Genomic DNA, 13,684 nt, shown 5'->3' with positions numbered 1-13,684 from the left:
ACGCCCCTCGTGCCTGGGAACCAGCGTTTGGCTTCCTTGTGCTCTGCCCCGAGCTTGCTCCCGTGAGCCCCTCCCCCTAACTCCAGCCATCCCCGCCTCCGGTCCTGCCTCTCACCTCCAGATAATCTCAGTGCTGCCGTTATTTGGTCTGATGTCGGTTTTGTGGAGTCGGCCATTGGGACTTTAACCCGGACTTAACTCGGTTACCCATCAGTGCTCAGAGCCACCAAATTGTGCCTAGTCGACAGTAACAATAATTATTTAGTGAGAATAACTACGATGACTCCACTCTATTCCTCGGATAGTGTATTCAGCACTATACCCTCTATGCTGTCACCACGAGAATTGAGGGATGTTAGTAACGGAAACCCCAGCTCTAAACATATAAGCGGCTTGGGGCTGGAGCAATAGCACAGAGGGTTGGGTGCTTGCCTTGCATGCAGCCGGCCCGGGTTCGATTCCCAGCATCCCATATGGTTCCCTGAGCACTGCCGGGGGTAGTTCTTGAGTGTGGAGCCAGGAGTAACCCCTGTGCACCACCAGGTGTGACCCAAAAAGCAAACATATAAGTGGCTTGCCAGCGATGTTGATAATGGCGATGAGAGATGGTGCTGATGCAGGGGTGAGAGGAGGATGCCTGACTTGCTGACGATGTTGATAATGGCGTCGAGAGATGGTGCTGATGCGGGGGTGAGAGGAAGATGGTAACAGGTTATGTCGATGATGGTGATAATGTGAAGGATGATGATGCTGATGGCCATGGTGAGAGAAGGAGAGAAAGAGAAAGACCAATAAGAAAGGGGAGAGGAGGAGGAGGAGCGCGTGAGGGAGGAGCAGCAACAACTCTCCCTGGACCACCTCGCTGAGAAGAGCGAGAAGGGCGTGCTCCTCGGCGCAGGCTCAGCGGCTCCCCAGAGTCCCTTCTGAGCTCAGCCCCCGCAGATGTTTCTGCATCCACACCCCGAGCTGGGGGCCATGGCTGTTGCTTGCTCCCCCGCCCTGAGCCCTGCACAGTGCTCCTTGCAGCCAGGAGAGGGAGGCGGTGCCCTGTGTCACTGGCTGCGTGCCCTGACCAGGGCTCCACGCCCATCTCTGGCCCAGCTCGTCCCTGCTGGCATGGAACCCAGCCCTGCAACTGTGAGCGGGCCGCAGCGCCACATGGCAGGGAGGGGCCCCAGGGGGCATGTGGGCTGTCACCAGCCGTGGCACCGGGCACCGGGCGCCCACACGCGCTCCATGGAGCGGACTTGTCCCCAGGTTCTTTCCTCTGGGGGTTTCATGCCCAGGACGGCCCGTCTCTTCTCCAGGCCGGAGCACTGTACCGCAAGTGCTTGCCTGGGTCCGAGCCCCAGCACCGCCAGGAGTGGCCCTGAGCACTGCGGTTGTGTGCTGGGGTTGCCCCCGGACCTTACTTCATCGCTCTGATTTCCCAGTCCTCTCCCACTCTGCCCCCAGCTCCGGGACGCTCTACGTGAGCCCATTGCGGGGTCTGACCCGAGGACAATGGCCCGACAGTCCCGGCTACTGGGGGCTGCTTCTCAGTGATTTCTCAGGATGGAAGTACAGGTTCATTCTACACGAATTGTTCACACTCAGCTGCCAGTCTCACGTTCCCGAATCCTCCTGTGGGAGGGAAACCACAGCTTCCTTAGAGGCAGCAGGGGGAGCTGAGCAGAGCGAGCAAAGGGGTGGCACAGTGGGTAGGGCACTTGCCGCAGCAGCTGACCCTAGTTCAATCCTTGGTACCACCAGTACCACCAGTGTTCCCTGAGCACTGCCAGGAATGACCCCTGAGTATCACCATATGTGACCCAAAATCCAAAAGATGAAGGAAAGAATAAAAGGGAAAGAGGGAGAGACAGAGACAGAGACAGAGACAGAGACAGAGACAGGGAGGGAGGGAGGGAGGGAGGGAGGGAGGGAGGGAGGGAGTGAGGGAGGGAGGGAGGGAGGAAGGGAGGAAGGAAGGGAGGAAGGGAGTAAGGGAGGGGGAGGAAGGGAGGGAGGGAGGAAGGGAGGGAGGGGGAGGGACTTATTCCTACTCCAAATAAGAAAATGCTTGCAAAATAAGAACTGTATTGGGATTTTAAAATCAACTTATATAGAGACATACAAAACAAAACTGTCCCATTTACTTTTATAGTATTTTCAATGAATAAGTATAATCCTATCTAAGTTTTTCCATTTTTTAAAACTGTGCATGCTCTAGCTAATTCTTCAAAGCTAACCTCGCCATATCAACACCAGACAAGGATAATATAAGAAAGGAAATACTTGCCTATCTTAATGATGAGCAGAAATGCACAAATCACAAGCAAAAGCTAACACAATGACTCTAATGTGGCTTAAAAATATCAATTAGCGGGGCCGGAGCGATAGCACAGCGGGTGGGGCGTTTGCCTTGCACTCGGCCGACCCGGGTTCGATCCCCGGCATCCCATATGGTCCCCCAAGCACTGCCAGGAGTAATTCCTGAGTGCAAAGCCAGGAGTAACCCCTGAGCATCGCTGGGTGTGACCCAAAAATATATATATATATATATATATCAATTACCGTTTGCTATCTGATTTGGATTCACATCACTCTCCCAGTCGCTTAGCATGGAGGGACTATCATTAACCTCATTTCATCAGATTCATAATGACTTGTGGATTTCTCTCTCAGAAATGTCTGGATACCCTAAAGCCCCATTTGCAATTCTCCACAGTAAAAGTCTGAAGGAAAAATCTATGTGATTTCCCATAAAAACATCTCATAAATCCAGTGTTCACTGGTGAAACAAAAAGTTTGTCAAGTTGAAATTTCAGAGAACATCCTCAAGTCAATCCATATAAAGTATCTGAAGCATGTGTATTTGAGAACACAAACAGCGGGGAACCCAGTGAACCCTCTATCTCTGCTTCCCTTTCCTACAACGCTCGAGCTCTCGGCTTAGGTGCGTAAAAATACATAATAATTATACAGATGACGAAACAATCATTCTTTTAAAGACCATGATCATCAGTAGTAGAAAACACAAATACTTTCTAGTCAATTCTCTGACATAGAGAAGTTTCAGTAAAGTTGTTTAAAGTAAGATCAATTTACAGAAACCAGTTATAAGTTGGAAATGTAATATGAAAATAGTTCATGTAGTGAAATGTAAAATAATTAGAGAAAAATACGTGTGCAGTTTCCAAGAATAAAATAATAGGCATTTATTAAAAGTAACAACATAGAATATAAATATGTGAAACAGTGTACTTATGTTCACAAAGGAGAGGATGTTGCCAATTTTCTTCAATCGGTCTATAGAGTAAAAAAAAAAATGTTTAATGCATCCCCAAGAGAAACGTCCATGGAAGATAATCCCTGACATCTCAAATTCACAAAGAGGAGCAGGTAGCCTGGACAACCCCACAGCAGAAGCCGAGGCCGTGGGAAAAGCTGTAATTTCCACCCCAGAAAATCCAAGCCACAGAAGCTCCAGCAGTGAGTGGTGGGCAGCGGGCAGCGGGGGCGGGGGCTGCCCATTCCTGCCGCCCCCGCCCTGGGGAGGAGCCACCAGTGCTCATTCCCGGACAGCTGCCAGCACACGGCAGATCACGCGGGGAGGAGCAGGTGTGGAGGACCCAAGCGGACGCTCCCGTTGGTGGAAGGCTCCACTCAGGACTCGCAAAGGGAAAGCAGATCAACAGGCGAGCAGTACAGGGAACAGCCTTCACTTGCTAAACGCGTCTGCCAGTTTTTCAGGAAACCTTCCGTTAAAGTCCCATTTAGTGGGATCCTGCCGAATGCCTTCCCCGCTGTCTCCCGATGTGGCTGTCGCGAGCGGGAATTAGCCGTGCCGGGAGTCATCTCATCTCCTGTGACCTGAGATGGCTGTTCCCGGGTCCTGCACCGTTCCCCACACCTGCTCTGTGCCACCTATGTCCGTAAGTGCTTTGTAAGCGCGGCCAGGCCTGGACTCGGGGCTCAGCCAATGCTCGGTGAGGCAGGACTCACCCTAGCGTTCCCTACTTGCAACACGCCCCTATTTTTGGAGGCCCCAAAATAAGTTGTTTCTCCCCTCTTGCACAGCGTGAAACCAAGTTAAGCGTCTTGGAGAGAGGTGACGCCTCTGCCCGGCCCGGATCCCTTCCTGGCTCTCTGGCAAGAGGCTCGCAAACGCTGCCTGGTTGATGGCGATACACCCACCTCATTTCTCCTCAGTGTGACATCGAATTCAGACCAGACTGGCAAGAGCTGTCGCAGAGGGATGGAGGAAGGAAGGGGTGGGACCACAGCGGGCCGCCCCAGTCGGCAAAGCAGCACGCTCCCCCCTGCTGGCCCGTCCAGCCGGGCTCCGTGGGAACGTTAATACCAACCTCCTTGTTGTCACACTCTGGAGCCTCCATCTCGTGCCAAGCACAGCCTCACATATCAAAGGCAGCACCTCCCATCGGTTGCAGCCGAGCACTAACAATTCACGACACAGCGATGCTGCCGGGGAGGGTCTGAGGCCCGCCCGCTGGGCCGCTGGGGGTGAGTGCACTGATCAGATATGGAGAAAACAGGAAACCTGGTCAAGAGCGTCCGAGCTGAAGGCACTCTGCGGCTCTAACAAAACACGGCCCAACCGGGGAGCAGAAACAGCCACACGCCCCGAAGTCGCATAGAGCACCCCACAGCCTCCCTCCGGGCAGGCGGCCCCCTGCTCCAGCTTCTGTCTTGGCAGCAGAGCTGGGAGGGAGAGCAGGACGGGCCAGAGGATGGACACGACCTTCTGTGGGGCCGCTTGTATTCTTATTCGGGTGCTTCTTTTGAAATAAAAAACCTTAAAATTTATTCCACCGGGAACAACCTGGAGAAGCATCATTTAAGATGTTTCCGTTTCAGACAGTTTCATAGTTGGAGACACTTTGGGACCCAAGACGCCCTGCCACCTCCTTCCATGACGATCCCAGCGCCTGCCACTTCTTGGCCAAGCACAGACACGGAGAGATGAGCCGGCAGCCCCTGTCCGCAGTGCTGGGGGTGGTGTGAGGGTTCGAGCGAGGCCAGGTCTCCTCCCCGCTCCAGACGGATTGAGCGGAACCTGAGGGCAGCTGCCAGGGAGGCCAGGCGCTGCCCCTGTGAAGGACGTGAGGGAGGGCTGGACACATGTCTGAGTGACAGTTCTGCGGACATCTGGCCTTAGCACCGTTCTCAGGAAAGGCCCTTTCAAAGTAAACCTTAGCAAGGGGTGAGACAACAGTCCGTGACAATGTCTTCAACTGCATCGCCTCCTGGCTAGGAGATGGGGGGACCATCCCTCGGGGCTCCCCAGCATGCAGCAGGGTCACTCCACAGCCTCTGGGTCCCCAGACACTGGTTCTGCAAATACGTGCATATCGGAGGGAGTTTCCTGAGGCGGGAGCTTCAGGTAGTAAAGCTATGAGCATCCCAGACAAGCTGGGATTACTCACATGCACACTTGCACACATATACCAACACACACATGCACATGCATGCACTTACATAATCACAGAAACGTGCACACACATACTATTGTGCACGCTTAACATGTAAACAATCACACATGCATACTGATATGCATGCACATATATGCACAAACATGCACTCACACACATACATGCACACACATAAACACATCACACACATGCACACCACATACACTCACGCACAGATACACACACTCACCCATCACACACAGACAACACGCACCCACACACAAACTCACACATGCACACAGCATTTTCTCTCGCCTCTAGCATGTATATGACTGTCTGCTTCTGTAACATGTCTTTCTGACGTGACCGAGTCTTCCCCCGGGACTGCCTTAGGTGCCACGATGCGGACACGCCCCTGATAACGGTGCTGGCGGCTGACACGGAACCTGACTCTGCAGGGCGGGCCCCAAGCGGGCACACTGCTTCTGCTCAGACTCTCTCCAGGCTACACATTTCTTACACCAACTCGAGGCTCAGACCACGTTCCCGGGGCTCACCCCAGTGGCCCACACTCCCCCAGGCCTCTGCGACACTGGTGATGCCATTAAAGTGGAAATCGGACCCCACCGCCAGCCTCACGCCCACTCACTCCCGAGTCCAGCCTCCTTCTGTGACTGACCACAACGGCTAAAGGGACCAGCAGCCCTGGCCCAGGTCAGCCCTCGGCTTACAGCCCCGCTGGCGTGTCAGACAGCACGCAGCGTGGTCCCATGGCTCGGGCACGGGAGACTGGGGAACAGAGCCTTGGGCAGCAGCCGTCACCCCCCCCCTCGGGAAGCTGCCCATGCCGCTGAAGGACACTGATACCAGGAGAGGGAAGTGACCGGCTCCCACCAACACCTGCTTGCTGCCCCATCTTCGAACCTCAGTGGAGCACTGAGTGCGGGGCTCTGCCCTGTCTCGCCCAAATGCACCTCAGGGGGTCGGGGCACCTGCAGGCCCGTCAGAGTGGACGCCACGTGGCTCGGGGTCTCCGTGGCTCGAGGCCCAGACCAGAGGCCAGAGGCTTGGCGTGCCCACAGGGTCATGGCTTTGGAAGAGACCAGAGGGCAGCACCTCCTTGAGCTCCCGGATTCTTGGAGGAGGGAACTGACACCGGGAGGCAGTGGGAGCCAGCCCAGCTCCTGGCGCCCAATTTACACTCAGCCACGACAGCTGAGTAGCTGGCGTGTGAGGGCAGCTGCTTCGCTTTCCTGAAAGGAGAGAGAGCACAGACCCCTTGTATGCGTCTAACCTGATGGACACATTTTATAAAATATTTTATTTACAGTAGAGCTTTATAAAAATATTCTCCATAAAATTAATACAAAACCATTTTACAATATAACTTATTTAACTATCTTCTCCCCCCCCCAAGAAGGTCACATTCGATCACAACAAATGAACTACACTTGCCTTCGTGACAGCACAGGGTATAAATACATCACTGTCCATGTCCACATGTACATACATGTATCTGTGGCACATACCGGCAGCCATGAACAGAGACAGCCGACGTGATTCTCTGGTTCTCCCCCTGTAAAAGCCATCTAGGCCAAAACAAAGTTAACAGAGGAGGACAGCCAGGCCCTCGCTGGACCGTCCACAGGAAGCACCGTGCCGGCGGGTCCGGACCCCCAGCCCTCCTGCTGGCCGGCTGCTGGCCCCACGCCGGCCAAGACGAACGAGGCTCTGTGGCCAGGCCCGGCCAGGACCCGCGGTCAGGCCACGTACTGGGCCCCTCCGTGCAGCTGGATCTCCGTGACGCCCCAGCTCACTACGTTCCCCTGGGCGCGGCAGGCCTCGGGACCCCCCGCCGCACGGATCTCCTCCTGGCTCAGGACCCGGTCCCAGAGGTCGAAGCCGGTGAGCCAGCCCGCGAAGGCGAGCCCCTCGCCGGAGCCGCCGTCCTTCCCGTGGCCCAGCTGCAGCAGCCCGCCCTCGGGGACCACGTGGCCCGGGGCCAGGTCCACAGCGCTGGCCGCCAGCGCCCCATTCACCCACAGGGCCCCCTGCCCCCGCAACGAGCTCCAGCTGCTGCACACGTGGCTCCAGGCGCCGGGGGCCACGTGGGTCTCGGCGCGCAGCTGGCCCTGCTCCCCGCCCACCAGCAGCACCAGGGTGCCGGCCCCCAGGTAGAGCTGCAGCTCGCGGGGGCTCCTCTGTGTGCCGTAGGAGAAGAGCACTGTTCTGTCGAGCACGTCGGTGGCCTTGACCCACAGGCAGGCACTGAAGGCCTCGAGCTTCAGCGGGGCGGCGGGGTGCACGCTGCCGAAGGTCTTCCTGGAGCGCGTGGGGAAGAGGATGGCCGTCTCACAGCCTGCCGGCGAGAGGACAGGGCGCGGGAGGGTCAGTCGCCCGCCAGCACTCTCGGACAGCCGTGAGCCTGTCTATGTGCCAGTGCGTGTTTGTGCGTGTATGTGCGTGCGCATGAGTGTGCATGTATGGGAGTGCATGTCCTGTTTGACATGCATGTCCTGCAAGAGGCACAGAGCAGGGAAGGGGGCCCGTGGCCGGGGCCACTCAGCTATCAGGACTCCCCTGGGGCCCCCCTTTCTTCCCAGGCCGTCTGGTTTGTTGAATGCCGAGTCACTGTGCATTCTCTCGGGTGGCACTGTTCCATCCCAGCACCTGGGGACAGGAATGTCCACCACTCCAGACCGTCCCCTGCTCTGGAAGGGTAAAGCCCGAGTGATGTCCAGGAGAGCTGGCCCAGCCCGCACTCAGCACTGGCCGTAACAAGCCAAGCCCAGCCGCATGGGTGCTGCCCGCTCTGCCCACTCAGCATCTGCCCACACGCTCCGTTACGTGGTTGCTGACTTAGTGCCAGCGTGGCCAGGGGGTAGCGGCTACCCTCTGAAAGACCGCGGCACAGAATCCCACCACTGCCCTGTGCCAGATGCTGGTCTACTCTGTCATCTTAGTGCTCATCTCACCTAGCGGGCCCTGCGCCCATTTTACAGTGAGAGAGTAACGCTCAGCATGCTCGGGCGTTTGGTGGTGGTGAGGAGCGGGGAAGTGGTCGCACCTCAGCTGCTGCAAGCCGCCACCCAGAGCCAGCTCGCTGCCTTGCCCCTGAGCGCGAGGTTCTGGGGGTGTGGCTGGGAATTACTTCAGGCACTGGGGAGTGGCCAAGGGCTCCCTAGTCTCGAGCTTTCTCTCAGCACGGAAGGCTCTTCCTTTCTCCCCCCACGGCTCAGCTTCCAAGGCTTTTTCACCCCATCCTTAGAAATCCCGGAAGCGGGAGCAGCGACACTTCAAGGAAGACCAAATCCTTCCCAGGCGTGTGCTGGAGAACATGTCTGAGGGAGCACTTAGAAGGAGACTTTCAAACTTCAGTGGGCTGAGCACATGCTCTGCACACAAGAGTCCCGGGTTCCACCCCTGAGCACTGAGGAGAGTGATCCAGGAAGACTGAGCTGGGAGCAGCCCCCACCCACACCACAGAATTGATCTCTGACCCAAACAAGCTGGCGGCCAGGGAGCTCGTGGCCTGTGTCTAGCGCCTGGATGGGGTCTTCGGGAACTAAAGTAAGACTCTCTGGAGGTCTCTGGGGAAAAGTGCACAAACCTGCCCAGGCGAGCTCTGCTTTCTGCTGTTCTCGGTGTCAGAAGCCCAGGCACGGCGTGACCTTAGTCCGCCAGGCATGAGGCACCCCCTTTATCACTGCCCAGAGAGGACCGACACTGGGCAGCTCTGAACAGCAAAGCCCGCGCATGAGCCGGGTGGCCGGGACTAGAGTCCGGGGGGACGGAGGCAGCTCAGCGACTGGCCTGAGGGCAGCCGAGGTCAGCGCCGTCCCCACGGCCTGCAGACCTGGGAGCAGTCAAGGGGATACCGGGACTTGAAAGATCCGGTAAAAAGCAGTGGCAAGACTCGGGCACTGAGTGGAACCTGTCACGCTTTGGCATTAGTCTTCCTACAGAATAATCTGAATTTTTGGAGATTGGAGGGGAGTGGGGGTTAATTCTTTAAAAAGGTACTTGGTTTTCTTTCCCGGAGTGAAATGGAGAGATGCCTTCCCCCCCTGTGTTGATTAAATCAAAGCCCGTGGGCCTGAGGCTCCCCGTGCGGGACACGAGAGAGTCTGCACTGGCCCGGACAGTGCCCGCTACCCTCTCACTAACGGGCTTCCTGTTTCAGCCCCGAGGTCTGGCCACATTCCAAGGCCGGCCTCCCTCCGGGCCACAGGGGCCAGCGCTGGGCTTCCCGGGGAACTGCCCGAGCCGGACCCTGGGCTGTTTGGGGGACAGTGAAGCTCCTCGTGCCTCTTAAACTCTCAAGAAACAGCCCTTAACTCAGGGGGTTCTGGCTGTGTTATCAGAGACCAATCAAAATTAGACCCAGACTTCTCGGGGCCGCCAGAAAAATGCCTTGGCATCCCTCGGGATCAAAGCTGGCAGGAGACCAGGGGGGAGGAAATGCCGGCGTGTGTGCCCATGGATCATGGGGTGACCGAGACTTTCGGCCCCACGAGTCTGCCGAGGAAAGGTGTCCCCGGAGAGTGTGTGTCCGAGGGCTTTCCGGGATTCGGAAAGGACAGAGATCTCATCCCAGGAAGAGCCAGGAATCCGGGTTACCTCAGATCACGGGCAGGAGGACTCCGGGCTGGACTGGGTTTCATGCATTTCCCACCTCAGAGTCCTGATTTAAGAAAATACACCCTGTGACAGGAAAGAAGCCCCAGGAGCGGGCAAAGTCTGAGATTCATTTCTGTGACTTGAAATGAACATGCCCCGAGCATGTGTGTGTGTGTGCGCGCGCGCGCGCACGCACACACACGCACACACCAGAAGGTTCTCATTTTTCGCCAGAGCTACAGCACAGTGGGTAGGGTGTTTGCCTTGCTCTTGACTTACCTGGATTGTTTCCCTGAAGCCCAGAGCCCAGGGGTAAGCCCTGAGTACCACCAGGTGTGACCCCAAAAACAAACCAAGAAATGGTCCCCATTCTCTTGGGCTCACAGGAAACCCAAAATCTGTTTTCCTACCTGGCACACTGGTGGGCAGAACCCACAAGCCATTATTTTACCACTCCTTAAAAGCACTTAAGCCTGCGAATGACTCTGTTCTCCGCCTTAGAATGTGGTACCTCAGCGCGCGGCTTTGGTTCTTTGGTTGCATCTGGCTCCACATGACCCTCAGCTCCAGGGGCCCTAGTGGAACCGGGGACCCCGGGACCCTCCACTAAGGTTTACTCACCACCTGGTTTGCTCCTCTGCACCCCCACACCCGGGAGTCCCACTGACCCGTCAAGAGGTCAGCTTCCAAGTCTGGCCCAGACGGCCGGCCGCCAACCCCGCGGAGAGTCCGGGGAGCCGGCTGGGCGCGGACCCGGGGTCCCCAGCGGCCGGGTTCCTCCTGGCGGGATCCAGCTGTGCCTGGGGACGCAGAGGCTGCGCGCACCATCCCCCCGGAAGCCCCCCCCCCCCCCGGCCCACCGCGGCGGGGATGGAGGGACGCTCACCTGCGGGCAGCCGGCGGCGGGCCGCGGGGGCCTGCAGCGCGCGGAGGTCGGCGCGGGCGGCCCGCAGCTCGGCGAGCACCGCGCCCAGAGCGCCCGCAGCCTCCAGGCGCGCCAGCCGGCGTTCCGCGTCCCGGCTGGCCTGCAGCAGCTCGGCCAGCGCGCCGGGCAGCGCGGCGTCGGCGGGGCCCAGGCGGCCGGCCAGGCGCGCCAGCTCGGCCCGCAGCCGCGGCAGTTCGGCGCGCGCGACGTGCTCCGTGGTCTGCAGCAGCATGCTCTGGCGCATCTGCGAGTCCTCCAGCATGGTGAACAGCTTGTCCCACGCCGACGGCTCCCGGCCGCAGTCGCACGGCGTGGCTAGGGCACAGGACACCGGTCACCCTCCCACCGGCGCCCGCCCGACGCCCCGCAGGGGACCCTCTGTGGCGAGAACCCCGCGCGCGCCTCGGGGACGGGGACCCCCGGGGGCAGCGCTCGCCTGGCCCCGAGCCCCCCACGGCCCGACCCCTTTACGCCCTGAGCGGGAATAGCCCTGGGGGTACCCACACCCCTTCCCAAAGCGCTTCTCTCCTGCAGAACTTGGGCGAGCGGCCGCGACGCGCCCCGGGACCCAGGGGAGGCGCAGGACTCACGGGGCGCGCTGGGCGGGAGCCCGTGGTCGATCTCGTTGTCCAGGTCCACGTAGAGCAGCTCGTAGTCGCCGGCGTGGCCGGCCAGCGCGGCCAGGGGCAGCGCGCACAGCAGCAGCGCGCCCGGGAGACCCATGACGCCGAGTGCGCGGCGCGCGCCGGCGCCCCCATAAATGCGGGGCGGCCCGGCCGGGGGAGGCGCCGCGGCGTTGCGCACGCAACCCGAGATGAATTGGACGCGGGTCAGAGGGGAAAGAGGGGGGACCGGGCGAGGGTCCCTCGGGATTCGCTGTTGCAACGCGGCTGGCGGCGCGGGGGAGGGGGGCGGCCCCGCGCATCTTCCCGCCGCCGCCCCCTCCCCGCGGGGCTGCGGGAAAGCCCGAGTCCAAGATAAACCGACTCTGCGGGTTTGGAGCCAAGTCCGTGCGGAGCTTCCCGCTGCCGAAGCCCGCTGAGGGGTCGAGTACTTTCATTAAACACATTTCCACAGTGACACAGGACGCGGCGAGGCTGGTTAAACTGAAAAACGAGAGGGGGCCGGGAGGGGGGGGGCGAGAAACTGATGGCGAGTACGTTGCTTTCCATAGCCCCCCACCCCCCAGGTGCAAACAGGATCATTCCGTTTTCCGCTGGCCCGAGAGTCCGCGGACTGACTTTGAAGGTAAATTACCGAAAACGGCGCCAAAACGCCTGGATCTCGGTTTGGGAAATGAACAAAGGGAAGTGGATAAAGGGGACTGAGTCCACAGGGGCAGGCTGGGACGGGCGCGCGGTGGGCTGCTGCGCCGGGGCCCCCGCAGAGCTCAGGGGGGCTCGCAAGGACAGATAAGCCAACGGGTTCACAGCCCCCCGGAGAGTGGAGAGGGAGCCGGAGTCCCCTCCCTAAGCCCCCAGCCCTCGTGCTGGACATCAGAGATGCTGACCCTCTCTCCCGCGCTGGAGGGAGCCATCCACAGGGCCCCTCTGTGGCTGAGCCCTGGGAGGTCGCTCTGAGGTGGTCACTTTGGACCTCCCCAGGTTCAGCACTTGGTGTTTCCGTCTGCTCCAGTGAAAAGAAATTCCCCGTGAAGCGTTTCAGCGTGGGGGAAGGAGCGCCCTGTCCCCTAAGAATCGGAATCCAGAGGCCAAAAAGGCTCTGGCGCCCGCCCCCAAACTGAGTTTATTTAACATAGCAGCTAGAAACTAGAAACTGCCCTGCTTGAAAGGAAGGGAAGCGCTTTAAGAAGGGGGCGGGGGTAGCAGCGCCCAGGACACTCGGGAGCCCACAGACCCCCACGGCTCATGCCTGCCTGGCCTGTGCTCTGACCTCTGGGGAAGCAAGAGGAGCTACAAAAAGAAGTTTGAAACACAAAGCAAAGTAGACTGTCGAAAGGAAAGGACTAGGCTTATTTAGTTATTTTTGGTTTAGGGGCCACACCTGGCAGTGATCAGGACTGACTCTGCGCTGGGGCGTCTGTTGTGGAGGTGCTCAGGGGCCCCTTTGGGGTGCAGGATTCAACCCCAGCCAGCCCCAAGGCACACACCCTTCCCGCTGTACTATAACTCTGGCCCTTAAGCTTTTCTTTTTCTTTCTTTCCTTCTTTCTTTCTTTCTTTCTTTCTTTCTTTCTTTCTTTCTTTCTTTCTTTCTTTCTTTCTTTAACCATATAATTTCTAAGAACATATAACTTCCAAAAGAAGTAGTTGGTGAGGGCTGGAGCAATAGCACAGCGGGGAGGGCGTTTGCCTTGCACGCAGCCAACCCAGGTTCGATTCCCAGCATCCTGTATGGTCTCCTGAGCACCTCTAGGAGTAATTCCTGAGTGCACGAGCCAGAAGTAACCCCTGAGCATTGCCAGGTGTGACCCAAAAAGCAAAAAGAAAAAAAAAGAAGTAGTTGGAATTAAAAATAACAAAAAAGAAATTAACATCAGGAATGGGTTCAATGGGAGATTGGGCAAAACACAAGCGAATATCGATGTCCTGGAGGAAAATCAGAAACAGATTCTTCAGTTCCACTGATCACTCTGCAGTGCTTTCCCTGTTGAGGAAGGTGGCGGGAATTCTGCTGTTGGTTCAGGGGCGTTCATGGCTTTTGGGTTGCTGCTGGAGCTGGAGCCTGGGGCCCCAGTGCAGGCCTGACTCTGCCACGGAGCCACCACC

The 13,684-nt window shown here is 58.1% G+C and overlaps 1 protein-coding gene across 1 annotated transcript; it reads right to left on the bottom strand.

Annotated features, from left to right (window-relative positions):
- Positions 1-6,485: 6,485 nt before the first annotated feature.
- On the bottom strand, positions 6,486-11,790 carry PTX3 (pentraxin 3). Its single transcript, XM_055127347.1, has 3 exons — positions 11,547-11,790; positions 10,918-11,271; positions 6,486-7,770 (listed from the first exon to the last, which is right to left on the bottom strand). Exons 1-3 carry the CDS (start codon positions 11,677-11,679, stop codon positions 7,172-7,174), a joined length of 1,086 nt encoding a protein of 361 aa, XP_054983322.1. The 5' UTR covers positions 11,680-11,790; the 3' UTR covers positions 6,486-7,171.
- Positions 11,791-13,684: the final 1,894 nt, after the last annotated feature.

The sequence above is a fragment of the Sorex araneus genome, chromosome 2, assembly GCF_027595985.1.
Source record: "Sorex araneus isolate mSorAra2 chromosome 2, mSorAra2.pri, whole genome shotgun sequence".
NCBI classification, from domain to species: Eukaryota; Metazoa; Chordata; class Mammalia; order Eulipotyphla; family Soricidae; genus Sorex; species Sorex araneus.
Note: the sequence above shows the minus strand (reverse complement) of the source record. Positions and strands in the feature narration are given on the sequence as shown.